Genomic DNA, 25,005 nt, shown 5'->3' with positions numbered 1-25,005 from the left:
AGATGGCTTCCCTGGGGAGTTCTATCAGACATTTAAAGCAGAGCTAATACCCATCCTGCTCAAGCTATTCCAAAAAATAGAAACAGAATAAAAACTTCCAGACTCATTTTATAAAGCCAGTCTCACTTTGATTCCCAAACCAGACAGAGACCCAGCAAAAAAGAGAAATAAAGGCCAATATCCTTGATGAATACAGATGCAAAAATTCTCAACAAGATAATAGCAAGTCGAATTCAACAGCATATAAGAAGAATTATCCACCATGACCAAATGGGATTCATTCCTGGGTTACAGGGCCGGTTCAATATTCGCAAATCCATCAATGTGATACATCACATCCTTCTCTCTCTGACCCTCCCCTGCTTGCGCTCTGTCTCTCAAAAAATAAAAAACATAAATAAAAAAAATTTTAAAGGGGTAGCAAACCCCTTAGCCAATTTAAATAGACTCCAGTAAGGAATAATAGGTGGGTTTTTTTTTTTAATGTTTATTTATTCTTGACAGAGAGTGAGGGAGCACACGAGGGAGGGACACAGAGAGAAGGAGACACAGAATCTTAAGCAGACTCCAGGCTCTGAGCTGTCAGCACAGAGCCCAACGCGGGGCTCGAACCCACGGTCTGTGAGATTATCACCTGAGCCGAAGTCAGCGCTTAACCGACTGAGCCGCCCATGCACCCCTGAATAATAGTTTTCAAGTGAAGTGAATACCAGGCTTTTTCCAAAGCAGAAACAAACACTTCCAGATATAAAGTTACATGATAGTTAAATAAACCTAAGTGACTACAAATCCTGTGAAATACCAACAGAGTACACACACACACACACAAACACACACACACACATGCACACACACGCAGAATGTGGAAAAGAAGATGAAGAACAGAGAGAGGAAGAAAAGAGTACGGAAAAATGAATACGTCAGAACAAATCTGCACCTTATCCCTCTATTATACACAGTAACTTTCAAAACTTGAGACCTCACAGCATAAGGCACTATAATTTATGCTTTACTGTGCTAAACCCTCATGAGGAACAATTCTGCCTTGTTGTATTACATAAATATAAACCCAAATTACTAAAGACGCACCCATAATTTATCAGGTACTTAAATAACCTCAAAATGATATAAAATTATCTTGGCATATGACCAATGGTCAGTGTGAAGGTCTAAGTATCTATAGACCAGTTATCAAAGTAATATTTCCAATTCTTAAATATCAATCAAAAGAAACACTGATGTCCAGTGTTCTCACCCTATGTCTAACCCTCTTTACACTCACCTATGCTCTAATAATTAAATCAAGCCCCACCCCAGACTGGCAGTGTGAAGTGTGGGGAGCGTGCACATCCCAGGGCCCTGCTACACGCGGCTGCCAGGACGCGGAACAGCCCTGCGGACAGCAAGCTGGCGACACTCCGTCGGGCTGGGGGAAGCCCTGCACTCTGGCAGATACCCCACTTCTGGTGGCTGTCCTGGTATGACGCCAGGCCTTGAGCTAACTTTTTTGCTGGTCCACCACAAGGCAGACACAGAAATGAACCGTGTTTCAAGAGTTCTATGGTAATTGGACAGAGAAATTTTTGTTCAACAAGTCCGAGCTTATACAATATAACCTTGGCTTGCAAGCATACTTTGTTCCAGAAATGTGCTTGTTATCCAAAGCAATTGTATATTAAAGCAAATTTCCCCATAAAAAATAATGAAAATTCAGATGATTCATTCTACAATCCAAATATATTCATATAAAAGTGATTCCAATAATGTAACATAAAGTAATAAAATACAAAATATAAAAATAAACTAACTAACCTGCACTTACCATTGGAAACCTTTCACGGCTGATGTGAGAGAGACGAGAGGAGGGTTATTATGCAGAATGACTGTCACTGTCACTAACAGATGCTGACTAGGGCACAGTATTAATAATACTTGCCACGCACTGTATTTAGTGTAACTGGTAATAAGGCAGCAGAAGAAAAAGTATCTGCAGGCAGCCTGACCTAAAGTGAATCAAAGCATTCCTAAGCTTACTCTTGTATGGAAAAGTAAAGGACGGTCCAAAGGCCCTTTGAAGTGACAAAAAATACACTAGTGCCAGTTGTGGGCACCTTCCAACGTTCTGAAAAATCACTGATATCTGCCAAATACAACAGCCTGAGACTGTGCAATCAGGCATGGAAGACAATGACCCGCAATCCCACCGCGAGCAAGCGAGCAAGCGAGCAAGAGGGAACCACTGGCTCAGTGGTGATCAGGTGACATTCGGGGTCACGTACTACTTGTATTGCAAGGCACCGCTTGTTTATCAAGTTAAAATTTATTAGAAATGTTTGCTCATCTTGCAGAACACTCACAGACCAAGTTACTCGCAATCCAAGGTTTTACCATATTTTCTTTTATATTTCATTTTCTTGGTAATTTCTTCCGTTATTTTATAATAGTACTGATCTATAACATACTAGAAACAACAAACCAACCATTAAACACCCAAGTCTTGAGAAGCACTGCGCTAGGGTAGAAAAATACTTGTGTAAGAATGAAAACTGAGATCAGCTGAAATGCCCAGCAAATGAAAAACAGAGTATTAAAAGGAACAATCTCAGCTAAATGAACATGGATAAAGCTCAAAAATCACTGACAAGATTCCACACAAAAGTGATACAATATAGAGGTATACACACACACATGCATAGTTAAAGCATAACAATCATGCGCGGAAATGATAAACACCAAATTCGAGACAATGAGACTGCCTCGGAGGAAAGTAGAGGGGGGACTGGGGAAAGGTACGCAGCGTTAACGACTTACAAGGCAGTCTTTCTTTAAAAACAGACTGTTACAAACAAGACTCAAATGCTAAGATCTGACTAGGGAAAATGGATGATGTTGATTATATCATTTTCTAAATCTTGTCTATATATTAAAAATATTACTTTAAAAAACACCAAAAATGAAAACAATGAGAAAAGTGGTAATAATTTATAGAAACCACTACACAGGAAAAGATTATCAGTGTAAAAAAGGGGACAGAATTCAGATTGGAGAATCAGGAAAAGTCTTCTTGAAGAAAGTGACTTCTACACTGAAAAGGATCTGTAAGGACTCGCCAGAGGGGGGAAGATGCCCGGACAGGAAGAACAGTGCAATGGTCTTGAGGCAAAATGAAAAGTGTGTGAGGCAGCGTGGACCCTGTAAGTCCCAATGAACCATGGCAAAAAGTATGCACATTGTGGGTGAAGTCATTAAAAGAGCTTAGAGCACAGAAGTGCTATAACACAATTTGCATTTTAGAAAGATCCTTCTGGCTGGCTGTTTGCTTTGGAAAGATTGGAGAAGGTAAGAAAATAGAAACAGAGAGGCGGTTGCCAAGACAAGAGATGATGGTCAATATTCATTTGGTGGCAATGTAAACAGAAAAATAAGACTCAACTCCGGTTACAATTTCAGCAAAGTCTGACAGAACTTAATGATATAGATGGGTGAAGGAAAAAAAGCAGAGAGGGAGACAAAATGTCAAGAAAAATGGACAAGCCACCCATGAGATCAAACTAGTTGAGGTGTGTTTTTAATTTAATCCTGAATTTCCTAGTTCTTACAACAATGCAGGACCCATCATTAATTACTTAATTCACGGAGTCTATAATATGAAAGCAAACAGCAGTTGAGAAGAACAGCTACTCCTGGCAGAGAAATTTAACAAAAATACCTCGTAAAGGCAATGCAGTGTGTCGCAAAATAAATTCTCTAAACAATATCCTTCTGTATGTTCAAAGTGTTTTATAATCCTGCTTCCATCACATCTGTCACAGAAACTTAAGTATACATACTGTAGTTTCTAGTATAACCACCGAAAAAACAACAATAGAATGAGTGAGAAAATTTGAAAACAACCATTTCAAAAATTAGAAAAGAAACAAAAACCACATGGAAAACCAGACACCACAAAATAAGAGGATTTATTAAACCTAAAGGTATCAATATTATATTACATGTAAATGGACTAAATGTTCCCAATAAATTACAAAGACTGACAAGGACTCTCAGAACCCAGCTTTTAGTTGGCATGCATCAGGTAGGGAGACTTCTCAGTGACTCAGCAGGTTCAGGTTTGAGATTTCCAATGACCTGTCGCCCACCTTCTTCGTGTCAGGGTCATGCTCTCATCCAGCACATCCAGCAGGGAGGCACCAGCCATTCTGCACACTAGACTGAGGTTGGGGGCTAGAGGGCTAGCTCTATGTGTCCAGGGTTCAATTTGTTGCCAGAGGGAATTACAAATGTGGACAGATGAAATATGGAATAATCCCTACTGTGTTGGAATAGTGTGTTGGTATAAACTCATGGTTTTTAATAGGTGACAGACAAGGCAGGTATATAAATAGATATATAGGAAAGAAAGAGGGAGGGAGGCTAGGTATACACACACGATACACTGGGTAAAATTTTTTTTAAAAAAGAAAGTATATAAAAGAACATTTTTAAGATGTTAATAACCACTAGTGAGGAAAAGGAACACAGAGATGGGATGAGGAGGAGCACAACAAGAAGTTAAGGATATTGATAACATTCTATGTCCTAAGATGGATGATGTTCATTTTATTATTATGTTATTATACTTCCTAACATGCGTTTTGCATGTGAGTGTACTCTCAACACAGCGTATCAAGAGCCTGGAGTTAGGAGTGTTAACCTGACTTAACATGAGCCTTAGCAACCCAACCAGAGTGGAAAGTCAGCCCTTCCACTAACTTCCAGGAAGAGCATTTCACTCTGGTTTATTTGCTTAAACAGACAATAAACTCAACCATGACTATTTGTTCTCATATGGACACACTTGTTCCTCAAAGCCTTCCCTTCATGAATATTCATCCTTTCGATCTCACCAAATGTACGTAACCTTAAAGAAATAAAACAGTCAAAGAGAATGTTATTGTTTCACCAAATAAGGATTCAACTAAAATATGACGACTAAGCAATTATTAATAAAACCCCGAGAGAACTGTTGTCATGACATCTATCTAGGCTGGTACATAAGGGTTTTTATGGACAGGCTGATTTGTAAGAGAAAAACATAAGATATATTTCTTTTAATAAACTTTCAGCTAAACAATAGTCCATATTGCATTTTAACTTTCTCCTGACGATATATTATTTTATAAAAATAAAATGACTATTTTAACTTACCATTCCACTGGAATTATTAATTCCATTCATATTAATTTTGGTTACAAATCTAACTGATGGAGGAGCTTCTGGGTATTTAGGTCCACATTCTACTTTCAGGCTATATATTCTGTTTTCATAATTTGTCTAGAAGGCAAAAAAATATATAATAATATTCAACAGCAAATAAAAAGTACAATATGAATGTATTTGATATTACTTCATGATCAATAATTTACTTCTTTTACATTCAAATTTATTTGATAAGCTAACCATCTACAGACTTCACTTACCCAAACTGGTCCACAGCTTCCCTTCCCTTAAGTAAGAGCTATTCCCAAGTGGAGGTCAGGTCTGGGATATTAATCCACTGTAATTTAAAATGCATGCAGCCGTCTTGTACACATATTACTGATTATTTCAACACTTTACAAAGAAACACCTGTATGAACGTCAACCAGGCTGAACAGTACGCGTCCACTCACAGGCCAGAGTCTGGACAGGGGCAGCAAGGGCTGACATCAGGGAGACCTCAAGGAAACCAGCCAGCCTGTACTTCCATCTGGATGCCCAGTAACCTCCCTACAAAACCTGCCCTAAAATACAAGAACAGTAGGGGCACCTGGGTGGTTCCGTTGCCTAGGCGTCCAACTCTTGGTTTTGCCTCAAGTCATGATCTCACAGTTCGTGGGTTTGAGGCCCATGTCAGACTCCAGGCAGCCTGCTTGGAATTCTCTCTCTCCCCTCCTCTCCCTCTCAAGATAAATACTTTAATAAATAAATAATAAAAATAACAGCAATAGCCCCCAAGAAAGTCTATGATGTTAAAAATACTCGAAGCGTGTGGCAACAACCAGGACTCTGACACTTTACTGTGAGTAGAGGACGGGACAGCCGTTTAGGAAACAAACGGCATTTTCTTGTAAAGATACGTGTGTACCTACCTACCCTATGATGTAGCACTTCCATTCCTAGGCATTTGATCCAAAAAAAGTGGAAACAAGCATGTTCACAAAAGGCTTTTAAAAGAATGCTCGTAGCAGCTTTATTTCAAATAACCACAAAATAGATCAAATCCAAATACCATGAAACAACTGATAAATACACTGATACACATGGTATATATCCATACAGTAAAATACTACTCAGGAAGGAAAAGAAACACTACTACTACCGTATGGAACACTACAACTAAATCTCTGAGACACTGTGCTGAGGCACAATGAGCAGACCGGTGAAAACACACACTGCATGGCTCCACGCATACACAATCCTACAACAGGCAAAACCGCTCCCAGGCGAGGCGGCAGTGGCTGGAGGAAGGAGGGACAGGGCACCCGTGACTGAAACTGTCTATGTCCAGAAAGGAATACAGGCAACAAGGTGTATTTGTGGAAACTCGTGGTAAAATTGTGCATTTCATTTTTAACTTTAAAAAATTTTTTAAATTAAGTTTAAAAAGTTTAAGCTAGGTTTCAGGAGTAAACATCATCTTAACTCTGGACACCTTGGTCTAATTTTATCACTTCAAATTAAAAAAACAAAACAGGGGTGCCTGGGTGGCTCAGTCTGTTAAGCGTCTGGACTTTGGCTCAGGTCATGATCTCGTGGTCCGTGGGTTCGAGCCCTGCATCAGGCTCTGTGCTGACAGCATGGAGCCTGGAGCTGCTTCAGACTCTGTGTCTCCCTCTCTCTCTGCTCCTCCCCCATTCATGCTTTGTCTCTCTCTGCCTCTCAAAAATAAATAAAAGTTAAAAAAATTTTAAACAAAAACCAGCCACATCTTTCTGTTATCTAATCAATAGTAAAATAAAAGAGTAAAAAAAAAAAAAAAGGAATACTTATGAAATATATACTATAGTCACATGCCTTCCTATTGTCTAATTATTAAGTCATTCAATTCTCCAAAGTAAACGGTACAGTAGCTCCATTTACATATAAGGAAAACTTGGAAAAGTTACGAAACCTCTAGTGCTAAAGAAATACTGCGGGGCGCCCGGGTGGCTCAGTCGGTTAAGCCTCCGACTTCAGCTCAGGTCAGATCTCACGTTCGTGGGTTCGAGCCCCGCGTCGGGCTCTGTGCTGACAGCTAGCCCAGAGCCTGGAGCCTGCTTCCGGTTCTGTGTCCCCTTCTCTCTCTGCCCCTCCCCCTCTCATGCTCTGTCTCTCTCTGCATCAAAAATAAATAAAACATTTTAATAAAAAAAAAGAAATATTGCTTCAGAAAATTTAAAACACAAACATATATAGAAAAACAAAATTGCTGATCATATAAATCCAAAGTACGACAATAACAAAAAAATGAGAGATTTTAATAATCAATTAAAAAATTAAAAAGCCCGTAACCAAGTAAGGTAAAATCTTCCCATTACGCTGGTCAGATGTAGACACCTGACGCCAGGGACAAGCTGCTCTAAGTACGGCGCCTCCTAAAGAGGAACAGCTGAGGTGAGACAGTAAGTCCTGCAGGGCTTATGAAAAGGCAGCTGAGCGACTGCACAGGCACTCGCCCCCCCTGGGTTCCACGCGGCTCAGTGAGCAAGTCCAGAGGCGACAGAAGGCAGAGAACTCCCCGGCCCGCTGGGAGGATGCTGTGCCTTTGTAAGGTGCTCCCTTCCTGCCCCTCCTGGCTTCCAAACGAAGTAGGAAGAGGTTCCAAGACCGGCACCCTCAGAAAGGGGGAGGCCCGGGGCCTGGGGGGCTCAGTCAGCGAAGCATCCGACTCCGGCTCAGGTCATAATCTTGAGGTTCATGGGTATGAGCCCAACATCGGGTTCTGTGCTGACAGCTCAGAGCCTGGAGCCTGCTTCAGATGGTGTGTCTCCCTCCCTCCCACTCATACTCTGTCTCTCTCTCTCTCTCAAAGATAAAAACGTCCAAAAAATTAAAAAAAAAAAATAAAGAAGCAAAGACTAGGAAGGCCCGATGAACAGCAGGCCAGCATGTGCACTGGCAGCAAGGTGTCTACACAGCCCCATCGAGCAAACCACACGCCCCTGCCCCTGCCACAAGCTGGAGCAGCACTCACTCCGCACCGGGCACAGCCCAGACACGGGGGCTTCCCGCAGCTGGGGGACACCACGAAGGCAGCCGGTCTGGGTGTGAGACCAAGTGGGAGCTGCTCTTCCACATTTGGGAACCGTTCTCCGGGCAGCTCACAATGTCCCTGAGGAACCCACACACAAGCTCCAAAACTTCCTAAGTTTCAAGCCCACTGGAGGTAGTGGCAGGAGAAAAACAATCTAAATAATTTCAAATTTATACTCTACCAAGCTCAGATTGTCAAATACTTCAGACTATTCGTAAGAATGTTCATAAACTAGGGGTGCGGGGATGGCTCAGTTGGCTAAGCACCCGCTTCTTGGTTTCAGCTCGGGTCACAATCTGTTTCCAGGACCATGTCAGGCTAGCAGCACGGAGCCTGCTTAGGATTCTCTGTCTGCCTCCTCTCTCACTCCCTTCCCCACGCACACGGCCTTTCCCAAGATAAATAAATAAAACCTTAAAATAAAAAGTTCACAAATTAAAGCACTTTCTTTTTTAATCAGACTATGGTAATAATATTCACAAGCAGTAAAAATCAAGGTTTTCATTATAAATACAAAGTCCTACAACAGTAAGAATCATAACCATCAAATTCTATTTCCTTCCTCAAATATCTTACGGAAAAATCAAAGCAGGAGAAGGAAATGGGAGTTTGTCAGGCTAGCAGTGAGTGTGCTCAAATTTTGCAAAGACACACCAAAAAATATAAAACATATGGTGATTCACTCTCTAAAGTTAACACTGCTGATTACTTGACCCATTTTCCTTTTGTAAAACTCAAGAGGCCATCTAAATTCTACCCAACAGCAAAACATCTGAAATGCTCTCATCAGGTAGCCAATAATATATAAAACCAAAAACTTAAAAAGAAAACCTCCAAACCGGTATGCTTTCCAACAAGTCAAAAACACTATGTAATCCATATTTCAAAGACTCACTGCCAGGGGTGCAGTAAATGGGATCTTTGAGTAAGGAATGCAATGTGGAAAAAATACTTTCCTGTCTGGAAAAGATTTTGAGTAAAAATAAACTTCATAAGCTTAAGACCTAAATAAAATAAAACACAATGGGTCTGTTGCCAACATGCTAGAAAATATGCAAATGTCATAGGCTTTTCTCTGTGTTTTATAAACAAAGAAATTGAGGCCTACAGTGTATGCAAGGCAAGTCCAATGTAGTGTGCACTCGATACAAACCAATTCAGAAACCCCTGGTTACACACACAGCGAGCGGGTTAGGAACAAGTTTTGTCAAAATATACTGTTTGCTCTTCCCAAGTATCCCCTCCATTTTCCTCACCTTTTCTCCTCTCTATCTGGAATGTTCTCCATCCCCATCACCACCTTCTGAAATCCTACCAGTCAGTCCATTAAGGCTCATTCCAAAGGCAACTTCCTCCACTGTTCAGCCTTCCTCAATTATTCCAGCTAGAAGAAACATATTCTGAAGTCCCGTAGTGAACTTTCTCTGCCGTAGTTAGAATCTGTCGTTTGTAATTATGTTTTCTTCTCTACTCAACTGCACACACCTTGATGGCAATGACCATATCAATCCTTTCCCCCCAGTCCTCCATAAAATAAAGCATTATACCCTACACACAGGAAGCATAAATAAATGTATACAAAATGAATTAAAAGTGAGAAATTGTTTCAGTTAGAAGTGATAATTACTTTAATATCAATACTGAATAAAATGCTTTCTCTAAAATGATAATAAATATTAACAGAAAGTATATATAATTTATAGCACTGACCCTTGGTGGCCCAATAATCATGCCTGTCCACCTTGTAAGTGTCATATCTTCGTCATCTTCAAGGCCCCAGCTAACCGTACCATCGCCTACTCCTTTTTGTCCTTCTTCAAGTTCTTCCAACAAGCGAAAATTACGAGGAACTTTAACTCCTATACAAAAGAATATCAATGTAAATGTAAAAAGCCCATAATTACAAGAGTTGCATATATAGAAATTCAGCTTTTTCCAGTTTAAACTTTACAGATTATTTCACCAAAAGTCAAAATTCTGTTTAAGCATTCTGCCCCAGAACACGCTCAATCTAAAAACCACTCAAAATGAAAACACGAAAGAAAACATGGTAACAAATATTAACTGCAGTGTAGAACATGTATATAAATTCCTAGTAAATCAATGCGATCCTAGCATAAATCAGTCACAAGGAAACCATTATAAAACAACTGATTTTCCATAACTGACATTTCTGTTCCAAGCCTAGAACACTGTATCAAATAAATGGGCATGACCAGAAAGTCCGAACTCATTCCCACAGACGTTCTAATGCTTCTTAAAGACCAGAATTATGTTCCATCTTTAAAAAAGCACTAGAGGGTACAATTTTTTTCCAGAATGCTGAGGCAGCCCCATCCATGGCCCCAGCCAGTCCTTCCCTGTTCTCCTCCCTAACCAAAAGGGTCTCACCGCTCCCACGTGAGCAGGTGCATCATCACCACTGGCGAGTTCCTTGATTTGAGAATAACTCTCCTTAGGGATGTAACACTTTCTTAGGACCCGCCCATCACCTCTGGGCCCAACCCAGCACATTTTCCATGATCCATGAGCCCCTCTCACACCTCCCCTTCTTTAGACTTCATCACCCCTACTTTATTTCTAAAATCCTAACACAGAAGTCCTCCTCTCTGCCCAGAACCCAGCATTCCACAGACCAGGTCTGTCTCAACACACCTGGTCTTCACCACCACTGTGACTTCCAACCCCTGAAACCCAACCTGAGTCCTCCACCTGAGCACAGCCTTTCCTGCAATTACTGGTCTCACCTCTCCAACGGACGAACCTGTGGTCTTTCACGTTTTTAAACGCATCTAGATTGAAACATCCTCCAGCCCCCCCACAGAAGTCTTGGAAAAGTTACGTACACGCCCTCAGAAGCCTCTCTCTCTGGCGCTGGAGCTGGTGCACGTGTGGCCGTGCACTCTCTCTCTCTCTCACGCACGCACACACACAATTATGAACCAGAAAGAAGTGACAGCTCTTGGTTTTTTTATGTATTTATTTTTTGGTGACATTTTTTCTACAGTGGCCGTCATTTTGTGTAGTTTCTCTCTCTTGGTGAAACTAAAACATTCATCACCTACTAATTCACAGTAATCCTGCTAGACATATAACAAAAAAACAATAAAAATACTGTAAATTACAAAAACACTAGCCATTTTATGCACTGTGCTTCATTAAAAAAAATGTCAGAATCCTGGGCCACAGAAATACAGAGCTTTTACAAATCACAAAAAAAAGAAAAATAAGACATTACAACTACAATGAGTACTAATAACCAACTGTTGAGCACACACTGTGCTCCGCGTTAGATAAATCACCCCCTTTAACCCTAAAACCACCCGTCCTCCAGTTGTGGAAACTGGGGCATGAAGAAGTTTCGTGACCCTCCCAAGGCCACACAGCTGTAAGAGGCAAGAGCCAGTATTAAAGTCCAGTTTTCTAGACCAAAGTCACTTTTACATCAGGTTGCAGAGCAGTACAAACTACACAAGTAGCACATTCTGTCACAGATCTAGAAGTCCGGCTCCCCAGAAGTCCAGTTCTGCTAAGCACGTGACTTGCGACTCGCAGCCCTGTTTTCTCATCTGTAGTGAGTAACACTAGCTCCTACCTCACAGAATCGCAGTAAAAATTAAACAAGGTAATCCATGTTAAGCACAATAAATGTTGACTGTGATGAGCATTTTAGTGTTTGTATCAGACAGAATCACATAAAACTTTCATTCACCTCCATGTGTGCTATGTGAGAACGAAAGCTCTCTGTTCAAAACTGCAGGGTGGCCCCTAGAAATTTTACCCTGGGCTGCAAGTCCCTGCTGCCCTAACCCCGGGACAGCGGCTGTTTTCCGGTAGATGAACAGTCATGACCTGCACAATACACTGCTACTGAACGCCTCTTTAACATGACTTTAAATCAGCTTGATCATCCTTACCATTATGAAGTCACGCCCCAAGAATTATTCTAAGTTTGCATTGAGTTCTGTTGCCTATTTATAAACAGTCCAATCAAGTGACCTTTATGAGCATCCAAAACTACAAAGTGAACTTAAAATTTAGGTTTCTTTTTATAAAAGCGCCATAAAAGTGATAAACCTAGTTACTGCTAAACTTTTCACCATTTCTTTATATGGCATTTTCGGGAAAGAATTTTAAGATTAATAGATCATTACTGACAATATTAATATTTAGAGAATTATAGCAGCCAAGGCAATTTTGCTTTTAAAGTATAAGACCAAAAAAGGGCACAAAAAAATACTGAGTCATATTTTCAAACTCAGGGTTAGAGAACTCTGGTTTTATTTCACCCAACCACTAATGTCTGTGAGCAAATCAGAGCCACAAGATGGGGATGGTGCTCTAAGAAAACGGAAGTGTGTACGTAAGCTCCCTCTGGATCTCTTGCCATAAATGAGCCTTTACAGTTCTACTTGTCTTCTTCCTGTCCATCTGTGTGTCTTATTACGTTTAAAGTATTTTATTCTGTTAGTCCTGGATCTTCATTAAAGGGGAGGGGGGCAATAAATCCACCGTTTCTAGCTCAAACCTTTAAAATGCTGTCAATTTTTGGTCCAGAAGAAAACCAAAGATCATCCAGTCCAAAACCTAACACTTCAGAAGAAATAAAATTATCACCAGTAAAAGTTGGGTGATAATCCTAAAGTCACTTAACTATTAATTGATAAAACAAGTCATAAACCTTCTCTAGGCTTCCCCACTAATCTAGTTTCCTTTTTAGTACATCACAATGAACCTGCACTCCTGGGAAATAAGACCAAAAATAGTAACATCATAACCAAAACTCTGAATGAAAACATGTTTCCAGTTTAAATGTGAAGGATATCAAATTTCACATCACTTGCCTTTAATTCCCATGACACCAAAAATAAAGGCATAAAGACAGCCAAATAAAGACTAGAATGAATATTTCCATGCAATGTTTACTAAGAAGAAAGATTTCTCAACTTTAACTCATAAATTTTACCTTTTTCAAGTTACAAGGAAAGAAGTCTAAGATGCCAAGTAGTAATAAATCTATCCATCTAGCCATACAAATGTGAGAAACAATAGCACAGCAAATTTACTATCAGTTTGCAATTAATCATCTAAATTAAGAAAGTTCTAAGATAACACAAAAAAAGATAAAAGGTAGCATAGTTTTAAAGAGTTCTACTTGATGGTGAACAGTCTAAGATGTACTGGAGCCCCTAATATTAAAAAATAATTATTGTTATCATTTTAATGTGTTTCTCTTCAGATTATTTTCCATACAAAATATATGGTGTCCATGCTTTTTTCCCAAAATGACTTCATGATTCATAGTTTTGTAACTTCCTTTTCCCCACACCTACGAACTTATTTCTTTGGCAAACATAATCAAGTGCCATCTTAAAATGCCCCAATGAGTAATATCAGTCTTGCTTGGGGAGCAGGGGTAGGGGCACTTGACTAGCGGAATCATCACATACCCAAAAATTAAGGAAAATACCTGTAGAAATGGAATTAACCTTTTCTGTCTCATGTGCTTGTCAACCCTCCTTTAGCTGGTCGTCATGAACTCCCAGGCCAGCTATGGGTCTCTTCCCTCACCCCACTTGACCTAGGGTGGGTCAAGGTTAAGGAAGGGCATGAGTGCTGTGGGATGTGGCCAGGCTGTTCACCTGCGCCCTGCAGGGTATGGATTTCAACAAACCTGAGTGGATGCACTGTGAAGACAGAGCTCAGGAAAAGCCCCACCTTTGATTTTAGTTCTCTGATTCTGCCCCACTGTGGGAGTTCTGAGTTCTCAAACCCCCAGCAGGCTGACCTGATTAAAAATAACATATTTACTGAGCAGCTCCTATGAGACAAACATTTCCCAAAAGCTTTACAGGCAGAAGTCCTTCATTAAGTGTCACCTTGGAAGCTGATATCACCATTTCACTAGATAAGAAAATTAAGGCTTAAATTATTAGGCTGAACCTTATAAAATGAAAGTGCTGCTAATTCAGGCATTTTTTTTAACCAACAGAAAGAGAAATCTCGTAAAACTCAATCTACTTCCATGGAGAGTCAGTGAGTCAGGGTTGAAGCTCTTAGCCAGAATTCTCCATGCCTGCTCATGGAGCCCACTAATCCCAGGGGGAACCCCTTTCTCTACCTCCTGCTAATCTGTCCCCAATCCCTGCAAATCTGATAGGGATGACGGACACATCCTGACCAAGTGTGGAAGCAACTCTGATCAAATACACACTGTTCCGAACTCCGTTAAAAGGAATCTTTCCAGGGGTGCCGGGTATCTCAATAGGTCAAGCATCCAGCTCTTGATTTTGGCTGAGGTCTTGATCTCTGGGTTCATGAGATTCAGCCTCAGTCCTGCCCTCTCTCTCTGTCTCTAAGTAAATAAATAAACATTACAGAAAAAAAAAGAATCTTTCCACATGTCACATACTGGGTGTGCTCAAAGCAAAATACGCCTATCCAGGGAAATAACACAGCCTTTTATATTTTTCAGATTACTTTCTCATACTGCCACCTAACAATGTAAAAAAAAGTCTTTTTGACCAAGACCACTAAGCTGGTAGCTTAGTCAAAATTAAAATCCAGCTTTCCCAGCACAGGCACAAACTGTCACTGTACACTGCTATCTCAAAATCCAGAAAATTCTATTCATTTTCATTCTTTTTAAGTAAGCTATCTGCCCAATGTGGGGCTTGAACTCATGGCCCTGAGATCAAGAGTCACATGCTCTACCAACTGAGCCTCCGGGCACCCCAAAATCCAGGAAACTTAAAAAAGAATGGAAGGGGTGCCTGGGCTGACGGCATCAGTCAGCTGAATCTCTGACTCTTGGTTTGGGCTCAGGTCATGATCCCAGCCAGGGGTTGTGGGATCAAGTTCCACATCCAGCTCAGCACTGAACATGGAGCCTGCTTAAAGATTCTCTCTCTCCTTCTTCCCCTCTTCCCTGCCTGTCTCTCCATCCCTCTCTAAATTTAAAAAATACAATAAAATAAAAATAAAAGCCCTATGGATTTAAAAAAATATAAGGAGATTACAGAATATTAAAACAAAACACGTATCTTCCAAAAACCACTCACTGGTAAAATTTGCCATATAACGAAAAATACTGTAAAGAAAGTGTTAAAATTTAAGTCCAAAAAATTTATGGTTTTGCAGTACTTAAAATCATATTAATAAAAGCATTCGTAAAAGTGCTCTGAAAAAAAAGCACTCTGAATAATACTTCACAATTTTTCAGAAATTTAAGAGTCAAACCTTTGTTTTGTTTTAAATTATCTATCTTAATGGGATAAAAAAATAAAGAAAATCCCATATAGAGGAACACACATAAAACAACAAAGTATCAGGAGACCTATATTTTATCATCCATTCGCTACTGTATTAATTCACACCTTCACTCAATAAGCATCAGACTACCACCAGATGCAGTTACTGATAGGTGCTTGAAACCAGGAGGACTAAAAGCTTAATTTGCTCTCACAAAGTTTACAATTTATGACAGGAAGAGGATTAAAGAGAGCACAAAACAATGTGAAAGATCCTCTGGGAGCATCTAGAAAGGACAGCTTACTCCAAAAGAAAAGACAAGGAAAGTCTCCTAAAAGAAGAAACTCGCTGATACACCATAAAGAACAGAAACCATCCAGGTAAAGAATGGGTGAAAATGTGTACGATGTCCGTGGAGAAAAACTACAAAATGTAAGTAAAGAACGTCAAAACCCTGAGTATGTAAAGCAATCTGCCTACATGACAAACACTGCAAAGGTTGAGTACTCAAATTAATCTACAGATCCTCTCAATTTAAACTGAAATTCAAATAGCATTGTTCCTGGAACTTGACAAACAGTCCTAATATTCTTCTGGCAAGAGTCTGGAGAAAATCCTTAAAGAAAAGGAAAACAGAAGGAATAGTTTTCCCAGATATTAAGATTTTCTCATCAGCCAAAGAAACTAAGATAATGTGAAATTAGTGCAGAAATCAACAGACTAATGGCAGGGAGCCCCTGAGACAGATACATGCACATATGAAACAGGGTATATATACTCTGAAAACTATAGAAGACTTATGAAAGAAATTGAAGAGGGCACAAAAAAATGGAAAAGCATTACATGCTCATGGGCTGAAAAAATAAACACTGTTAGAATATCTATACCACCCAAAGCAATCTACATTTTAATGCAATTCCTATCAAAATAACAGTAGCATTTTTCACAGAGCTAGAACAATCCTAAAATTTGCATAAAACCACTGAAGACCCCAAGTAGCCAAAGCAATCCGGAAAAAAAACAAAAAAAAAAGCTAAAGGTCTCCCGATTCTGAGTCTCAAGCTACACCACCACAAAGCTGTAGTCATCAGGATAGTATGCACTGGCGCAAAAACAGATCAATGGAACAGAATAGAAAACCCAGAAATGGACCCGCAACTATATGGTCAACTCATCTTTGACAAAGCAGGAAAGAACACCCAATAGGGGAAAAAACCGTTTCTTCAACAAATGGTGCTGGGAAAACTGGACCGACATGCTGAAGAATGAAACTACACCACTTTCTTACACACATACACAAAAATTCAAAATGGACGAAGAAACTAAATGTGAGACAGGAAACCACCAAAATTCTACAGAAGAACACAGGCAAAAACCTTTCTGACTTTAGCTGCAGCAACTTCTTACTAGACAAGTCATGGAAGGCAAGGGAAACAAAAGCAAAAATGAACTATTGGGACCTGAAGATAAAAAGCTTCTGCAGTGAAGGAAACATTCAACAAAACTAAAGGGCAGCCTATGGAACGGGAAGAGATATTTGCCCAGAGCATATCTGATGAAGGGTTAGTATCCAAAATCTATAAAAAAACAAATAAACAAAAAAACTTTACAAAATACCCAAAAAACAACCCAGTTAAGAAATGGACAGAAGAGATGAATAGACACTTTTTCAAAAGAAGTCATCCAGGCAGCTAACAGACACATGAAAACATGCTCAACATCATTCATCATCGGGGAAATAAAAATCAAAACTACAATGAGATACCACCCCCCACCTGTCAGAATGGCTACAATTAACAACAAAGGAAACAACAAATGTTAATGAGGATGCAGAGAAAAGGGAAACCTCTTACACTACTGGTGGGAATGCAAACTGGTACAGCCAGTCTAGAAAGCGGTATGGACGTTCCTCAAAAAGTCAAAAAATAGAACTACCCTACAATCTAGCAATTGCACTGGTAGGTATTTACCCAAAAGATACAAAAATACAGATTCAGAGAGGTACTGCACCCGTGTTTATAGCAGCACTACTGACAATAGCCAAACTTTGGAAAGAGCCCAAAAGTCTGCCGACTGATGAATGGATGAAGAAAATGTGGTATAAATACATACAAGGGATATGACTCTATCAAAAACAGTGAAATCTGTCATTTGCAATGATGTGGACGGAGCTAGAATGTATCATGCTAAGTGAAGTAAGAGAAAGGGAAATGTATGATTTCACTCACATGGAATTTAAGAAACAAAACAGAAGAACACAAGGGAAGGAAAGGGGCGGGCTGGGGCCCAAGGCTCTGATCTGTCAGCAGAGCCCAAGGCCCAGTCTGTCCTCTATTATTAAGACTCTCTCAGTGATTCAGTTGGTTAGTGTCCGACTTTGGTTCAGGTCTAAGAGTTTCTTAACTAGGAGAACAAACTTTGGATTCATGGAGGGAGGAGGGTGGGGGTGGGCTAGGTAGATACTAGGCATTAAGAAGGGCACTTATGATGAGCACTGGGTGTTGTGTGCAGTGATAAATCACTGAATTCTACTCCTAAAACCAATACTGCACTGCATGTTAACTAATTAAAATTTAAATAAAATTTTAAATAAAAAAATAAAAGTATTAAATCTGCTAATATAAGTAACCACTTCCTTGAACAAGCAGTAAATGGCCACACACATATTTATGATAATAAACGGATTACATATATTTCTACATAAATACAAATGATAAAAAAAGAAAGCAAAACAAATAAGAAAATTTGTTAAAAAAAAGAAAACCAAAGCAACCATACACAATGAAAATGATGAAATTATACACCCATCAAATATTTAACTTAAACATGCTACATACAATGCTGGTAGAATTATGTGAAATGTTTTTATACATATTTATACATCCCTGGAAATCAATTCCACCTTGCTCAACAGGTAATTTGACAAAATATAACAAGAATTTCTATTCATATGCTTTGACTTCAAATTCCACTTTGTGAAATTCACCTTCAAGAACGTAACACAAGGAGTGTAGACTGCCTCCAAACAGCTATGAACAATGTTTCTTCCTCCAGGCACAGCCTCCCACCCCCACCAAGGGATAGAGGCCATCTCCCATCTCCTTGGCCTTACCACTTTTTTTGACAGAATACGGTAGAAGTGATGCTGGTGCAGTTGTTAGAACAGTGTTCTCAAAGGCCTGGTAGCTTCTGTGTAGCTCTCTTGGGAGCCAACCACCAATTAAGACACTACCAGGATATGAAGAAGTCAAACAGGCCAGAGAATGGCCACTCCTCACTGAATCAAGTCACCTGGGCCAGCCCATCATCACGTGAGACCAGCAGAACCACCTCGTCAATGAGAGATCATGAGAAAGAATGAACCACTGAAGCCACTAAGTGTTGAAGTGATTTGCTATTTAGCAATAGATAAAGGTGAGAAGAGCAGGGGGAAAGTAGTCTGGAGAGAAATGTTTGCCAGTGCAAAAACCTAGATTGGCAGACATTCAGGTAACTATGTCATGTATGTAACATAGTATATAAGATCATTTTAAAATACATGAATCATATCCCACAGCTAACATCATCCTTCATAGGGAAAAATTGAGAGCTTTTCCCCTGAAGTCAGGAACAGGACAATGATGTCCACTTTCACCACTGTTACTTAACACAGTACTGGACATCCTAGCTACAGCACTCAAACAAAAAAAACAACAACCAAATTGGTTGTCCCTCCCCCTCCCCCTTCAGCCCTCAGTTCGTTTTCACTATTCAATAGTCTCTCATGGTTTGTATCCCTCTCCCTCCCCAACTCTCTGTCCCCCTTCCCCTCCCCATGGTCCTCTGTTAGGTTTCTCCTGTTCTCCTGTTAGACCTATGAGTGCAGTCATCTGGTATCTGTCCTTCTCTGCCTGACTTACTTCGCTTAGCATGACACCCTCGAGGTCCATCCACTTTCCTACAAATGGCCAGATTTCATTCTTTCTCATTGCCATGTAGTACTCCATTGTGTATATATACCACATCTTCTTGATCCACTCATCAGGTGATGGACATTTAGGCTCTTTCCATGATTTGGCTATTGTTGACATTGCTGCTATGAACACTGGGGTGCATGTATGTGTCCCTATGCGGAAGATGTAAAACTTTTATTTCCAGATGACATGATAGAATTGATACATGAATTTAGTAATGTCACAAGAAACAAAATCAATGTACAGAAACCTGTTGCATTTGTATACACCAATAATGATGCAGCAGAAACAAATTAAGAAAACAATCCTACTTACAACTGCACCAAAAGTAACAAGATACCTAAGAATAGACCTAACCACAAAAGTAAAAGACCTGTACTCCAAAAACTATAAACCATTGATGAAAGAAATTGAAGACAACACAAAGAAATAGAAAAACATTCCTGCTCACGGATTGGAAGAACAAATACTGTTAAAATGTCTATACTACCCAAAGCAAACTACATGCAATTCCTATCAAAATACCAAGAGCCTTTTTCACAGAATTAGAACAAACAATTCTGAAATTTGTAGAATCATCACAAGACTGAATAGCCAAAGCAATCTTGAAATACAAAAACAAAACTGGAGGAATCACAATTTCAGTTTTCATAATATTACAAAGCTGTAGTAATCAAAACACAGTATGGTACTGCCACAAAAACAGACACATAGATCAATGGAACAGAAAAAAAAAAAAACAGAAATATGGGGCGCCTGGGTGGCTCAGTCAGTTGAGCCTCCGACTTCGGCTCAGGTCATGATCTCACGGTTCATGGGTTCCAGCCCTGCGTTGGGCTCTGTACTGACAGCTAGCTTAGAGCCTGGAGCCTGTTTCAGATTCTGTGTCTCCCTCTCTCTCTGCCCCTCCCCCGCTCATACTCTGTTCTCTCTGTCTCAATAATAAATAAAAACATTAAAAAAATTTAAAAAATTCAATACCCAAAAAACAAATACAGTAAAACCTGGGAATGCAAGTAACTTGTTCTGCGAACTGTTCCACAAACACGAAAACATTTCTAATAAATTTTAATTTGATAAATGAGTGATGTCCTGAAATACAGGTAGTACATGACACCAAATGTCACATAATCACAACTGAGCCAATGGTTCTTCAAATTTGCTTTGATATATGAGTGCTTTGGATTACAAGCATGTTTCCAGAATGAAATAAGTAAAACCAAGATTTCGCTGCAATCCAATTTAAAAGTGGACAGAAGAGGGTGCCTGGGTGGCTCAGTCAGTCAATCTTCTGACTCTTGATTTCGGCTCAGATCGTGATCTTGTGGTTTGTAGGATAGAGCCCAAGTCAGGCTCTACACTGACAGCGTGGAGCTTGCTTGAGATTCTGTCTCTGCTCCTCCCCATGCACGTGCACATGCACACGCTCACTCTCTCTCTCAAAATAAGCAAACTTAAAAAAAAATGGATAGAAGGAAGACATAAATAAACATTTCTCCAAAGAAAACATAGAGATGGCCAACAGATACATGAAAAAATGCTCAACATCACCTACCATCAGAAAAATACAATTCAAAAGTACAATTAGAGATCACCTCATGCCTGTCAGAATGGCCAAAATTGGCAACAAAAGAAACAACAAGTGTTGATGAGGAAACGGAGAAAAACTCTCTTGCACTGTTGGTGGGAATACAAACTGCTGCAGCCGCTCTGGAAAACAGTTATGGAGGTTCCTCAAAAAGTTAAAATTAGAACTACCCTATGAGTAGCAGTCGCACAACTGGGTATTTACCCAAAGAATACAAAAACACCAATTCAAAGGAATACACACACCCCTATGTTTATGGCATCAGTATTTACAACAGCTGTGACCCGGAAGTAACCCAAGTGTCCATCAATTGATGAATGGATAAGGAAAATGTAAGGGGGGGGAATGTGATACTATTCAGCCATAAAAAGGAAATGAAGTCCTGCCATTTGCAACAAAGTGGAGTCAATTTCTCAATATTTAATTAAGAAATGAGAACAAGGGGCGCCTGGTGGCTCAGTCGGTTGAGCGTCAGGCTTCAGCTCAGGTCATGATCTCATGGTTCGTGGGTTCGAGCCCCGCATTGGGCTCTGTGCTGACAGCTAGCTCAGAGCCTGGAGCCTGCTTCACATTCTGTGTCTCCTTCTCTCTCTGACCCTCCCCCATTCCCACTGTCTCTCTCTGTCTCTCAAAAATAAATAAAGAACATTAAAAAAAATTAAAAAAAAAAAAAGAAATGAGAACAAATTGGGGCGCCTGGATGGTTCAGTTGGTTAAGCATCTGACTTTGGCTCAGGTCATGATCTCAGTCCATGAGTTCGAGCCCCTGGGTTGGGCTCAGTGCTGACAGCTCAGAGCCTGGCGCCTGCTTCAGATTCTGTGCCTCCCTCTTTCTCTGCCCCTCCCCTGCTCAAACTCTTTCTTTTTTTTTTTTTAATTTTTTTTTATGTTTTTTTTTTATGTTTGAGAGAGAGAGAGAGAGAGAGACAGCGCAAGCAGGGGAGTGTCAGAGAGAGAGAGAGAGAGAGAGACACAGAATCCGAAGCAGGCTCCAGGCTCTGAGCTGTCAGCACAGAGCCTGACGTGGGGCTTGAACCCACAAACCATAAGATCATGACCTGAGCTGAAGCCGGACACTCTACTGACTGAGCCACCCAGGTGCCCCTCAAACTCTGTCTTTCTCTCAAAAATAATAATAAAACAAGTGAGAACATATATTACATATTTGTACAGCCTTGTACTTTAAAATCTGGTATACATTCACCTCACTGTTTTTTAATAGATATTAAATATTTTCTTTCATCAAATCTAAAGACAGCATAAATTATATGGTGAACCATTACTAAGAAATTAAAGGGGAGCCTGGGTAGCTCAGTTGGTTAAGCATCTGACTCCTGATTTCAGCTTAGGTCATGAACTCCAGTTGTGAGGTCAAGCCTCTCTCTCTCTCTCAAAAAATAAATAAAACTTAAAACAAAATCTTTCTCTTCCTTTTCCTCTGCCCCTCTCTCCTGCTTGTGCTCACTCTCTCTCAAAAAATAAAACAATCAGTAGATAAAATTTTTTAAGCTTAAGTTTCTTCATTTATAGAGAGAGCAGGTGTGTGAGCAGGGAAGGGACAGAGACAGAGAGAGAGAGAGAGAGAGAGAGAGAGAGAGAGAGAGGAAGAATCCCAAGTAGGCTTCATGCTGTTAGCACAGAGCCTGACAAGTTTGATCTCAGAACCATGAGATCATGACCTGAGGCAAGATCAAGAGTCTGACACTTAACTGACTGAAGTACCCAGGTGCCCCAATAAATAACTTTTATAAAAGCTGAACAACATTACCATTAAACTATATGACATATACCTATTTCAGACATTAAAATGTGTCTTAGGAGTGATGAAACATGGTAAATGAAAACATCTGAAAAAATTTCAAATTAAATATTATACATTTGAAGTATCTCTACCATACCTTCAAATATAGATGGAAAAACTCCTGAAATACAGAATTTCTGTCAGTGAAGAAAGCCACAAAAGCAGATATATTCCACATTCAAATATAATGCAACAAGTTACTGGAGAAGACTTTGCTCAGATACACTACAGATAGCTCAATGAGATAGGCAACCAAGGGAGAATATAGAAGTTACCTAGCATGCTCCAGGAAAGCAGCTGACAAAGTTTATTCCAGAAGTAGGAAAGGGCACTTTTCTTAGCATAAACTAAGAAGTAGAGATTCAACATTGCGGAAAAGTAGGGGGACCCGAACTTCCCTCGCCCCTCAATCACAGCAGTGGTGAGGCCAAAGGACTTTGAATTCCAAAGTCTGGGCTGTAGAGTGACAGAGACGTCTCCAAGGGCCCATAGGGACAACCTGATGGACCATAGGTGGGTGACTGTGATCTGGGAGAGATAAAACAGGCCACATAGGCATGGATGGGAAGGATCCCCGTCCATGAAGAGATAGAGGCTTCGAAGAGAGAGAGAGGCTGGGGAAGCACAGGACTGTATCTGGACAAGAGAAAAACCACAGACCGGGATGCAGAAAGATCCAATCTCTAACTGCGGGGCTTTCTCCAGACTGGGGCCGGCTGCCCTGTTCATGCACGAGGGGAGGGAGAGAGCCAGCCCGGCTGGGTAACTAGTTCAGAGGCACAATCCACAGTGGGAGAAAGCAGCCCTCTCCCTGGAGTGCTGTGGGAAGAAGGTGTATAACCATTCAAAGGACAAAAACTGCCTGCGCCATCAGCCAGAGGCCATATATTGGGGTGCAGAGCGGCACTTTCTGGAACTGGGGCTGACGGAGCAGGGACCCCTTTAAGATATCGGGATTTGGGGGAGCCTGGGGGGCTCAGTTGGTTGAGCATCCCACTTCGACTCACGTCATGATCTCTTGGTTTGTGGGTTTAAGCCCTGCATCGGGCTCTGTGCTGACAGCTCAGAGTCTGGAGCCTGCTCTGGATTCTATGCCTCCCTCTCTCTCTGACCCTCCCCTGCAAGCGCTGTCTCTCTCTGTCTCTCAAAAATATACATTAAAAAAAAAAAAAAAAAAAGACATCAGGGTTTAACTCCCAGCAGAGTGGCAGGGAAGTGCAGGAGTCATCGGAGCAGGACAGAGCACCTTGTGCACCATGAGGACAGCCTGATCAGAGTGTTCTGGGACACCTGGTCCCTGGAGGAGAGACTGGGGGGTCGCCATTTTCCTCCCCATCGCCAGCAAGGTGGGGCCTCAGGGAACAGACTGCAGAGCCCACACCAAACCATGCCCCTCCACGCCGGGTAACTGCCTATCTACAGAGTGGGATTGACGCTGACCAACGAGACAGCCCCTCCTCCAGACCAGCGCTGCCACCTGTTCCGAACACCCTGCAGTTTTGCATTTCCTGATTTAATTCTTGGACAATTCTTATTATGTATTTTTTTCTTCCTATTCTCCTTATTTCTTCCCCCTCCTAGTCTGGTTATTCTGCAAATTAATCTATTCTCTTTATATCTGTTCTGTATCTCCTTTATTCTCTCCTCTCTCTCTCTCTCTCTCTCTCTCTCTCTCTCTCTCTCTCTGGATTAAGTCTTACAGTTTCTCTGCCTGGTCAATTTTCTTTTCTTTTCTTCTTCCTCGCTCCTGTCATTTCTCTTATGGGATAAGGCCTCTTCCACCCTGTTGTTTTGCTGTAGCTAGTGTTTTTGTGTTGTCTTTTTTTGTTTCTTTTCTTTTCCAGAGCTACTTAAAGCACAACTGGTGGATGATCCAAACTACCACAACATGTAGGAAGGTAAAGCAAGCTGAGTCACAACAGTGAGCAAGTAACACTCTCCAAAAAACACCTCCTGAAGGGCCACGCCCTGGACAGTGTGTGACCCTTCTTTTTTTTTTTAATTTTTTTTAATGTTTTATTTATTTTTGATACAGAGAGAGACAGAGCATGAGAGGGGAAGGGGCAGAGAGAGAAGGACACAGAACCGGAAGCAGGCTGCAGGCTCCAGGCTCTGAGCCAGCCATCAGCACAGAGCCTGACGCGGGGCTCGAACCCAC

At 40.7% G+C, this 25,005-nt stretch overlaps 1 protein-coding gene across 1 annotated transcript in view; it reads right to left on the bottom strand.

The window, feature by feature from the left end:
• UBE2V2 (ubiquitin conjugating enzyme E2 V2) overlaps window positions 1-25,005 on the bottom strand; it is a 46,704-nt gene that overhangs the window by 10,775 nt on the left and 10,924 nt on the right. Inside the window, exons 2-3 of the mRNA XM_029923865.1 lie at window positions 9,965-10,113; window positions 5,188-5,313 (exon numbers count right to left, since the gene is read on the bottom strand). Of these exons, the coding sequence (XP_029779725.1) occupies window positions 5,188-5,313; window positions 9,965-10,113 (275 nt within the window). The remainder of the gene's footprint in view (window positions 1-5,187; window positions 5,314-9,964; window positions 10,114-25,005) is intronic.

Source organism: Suricata suricatta, chromosome 15 (assembly GCF_006229205.1).
Source record: "Suricata suricatta isolate VVHF042 chromosome 15, meerkat_22Aug2017_6uvM2_HiC, whole genome shotgun sequence".
Classification (NCBI taxonomy): domain Eukaryota; kingdom Metazoa; phylum Chordata; class Mammalia; order Carnivora; family Herpestidae; genus Suricata; species Suricata suricatta.
Note: the sequence above shows the minus strand (reverse complement) of the source record. Positions and strands in the feature narration are given on the sequence as shown.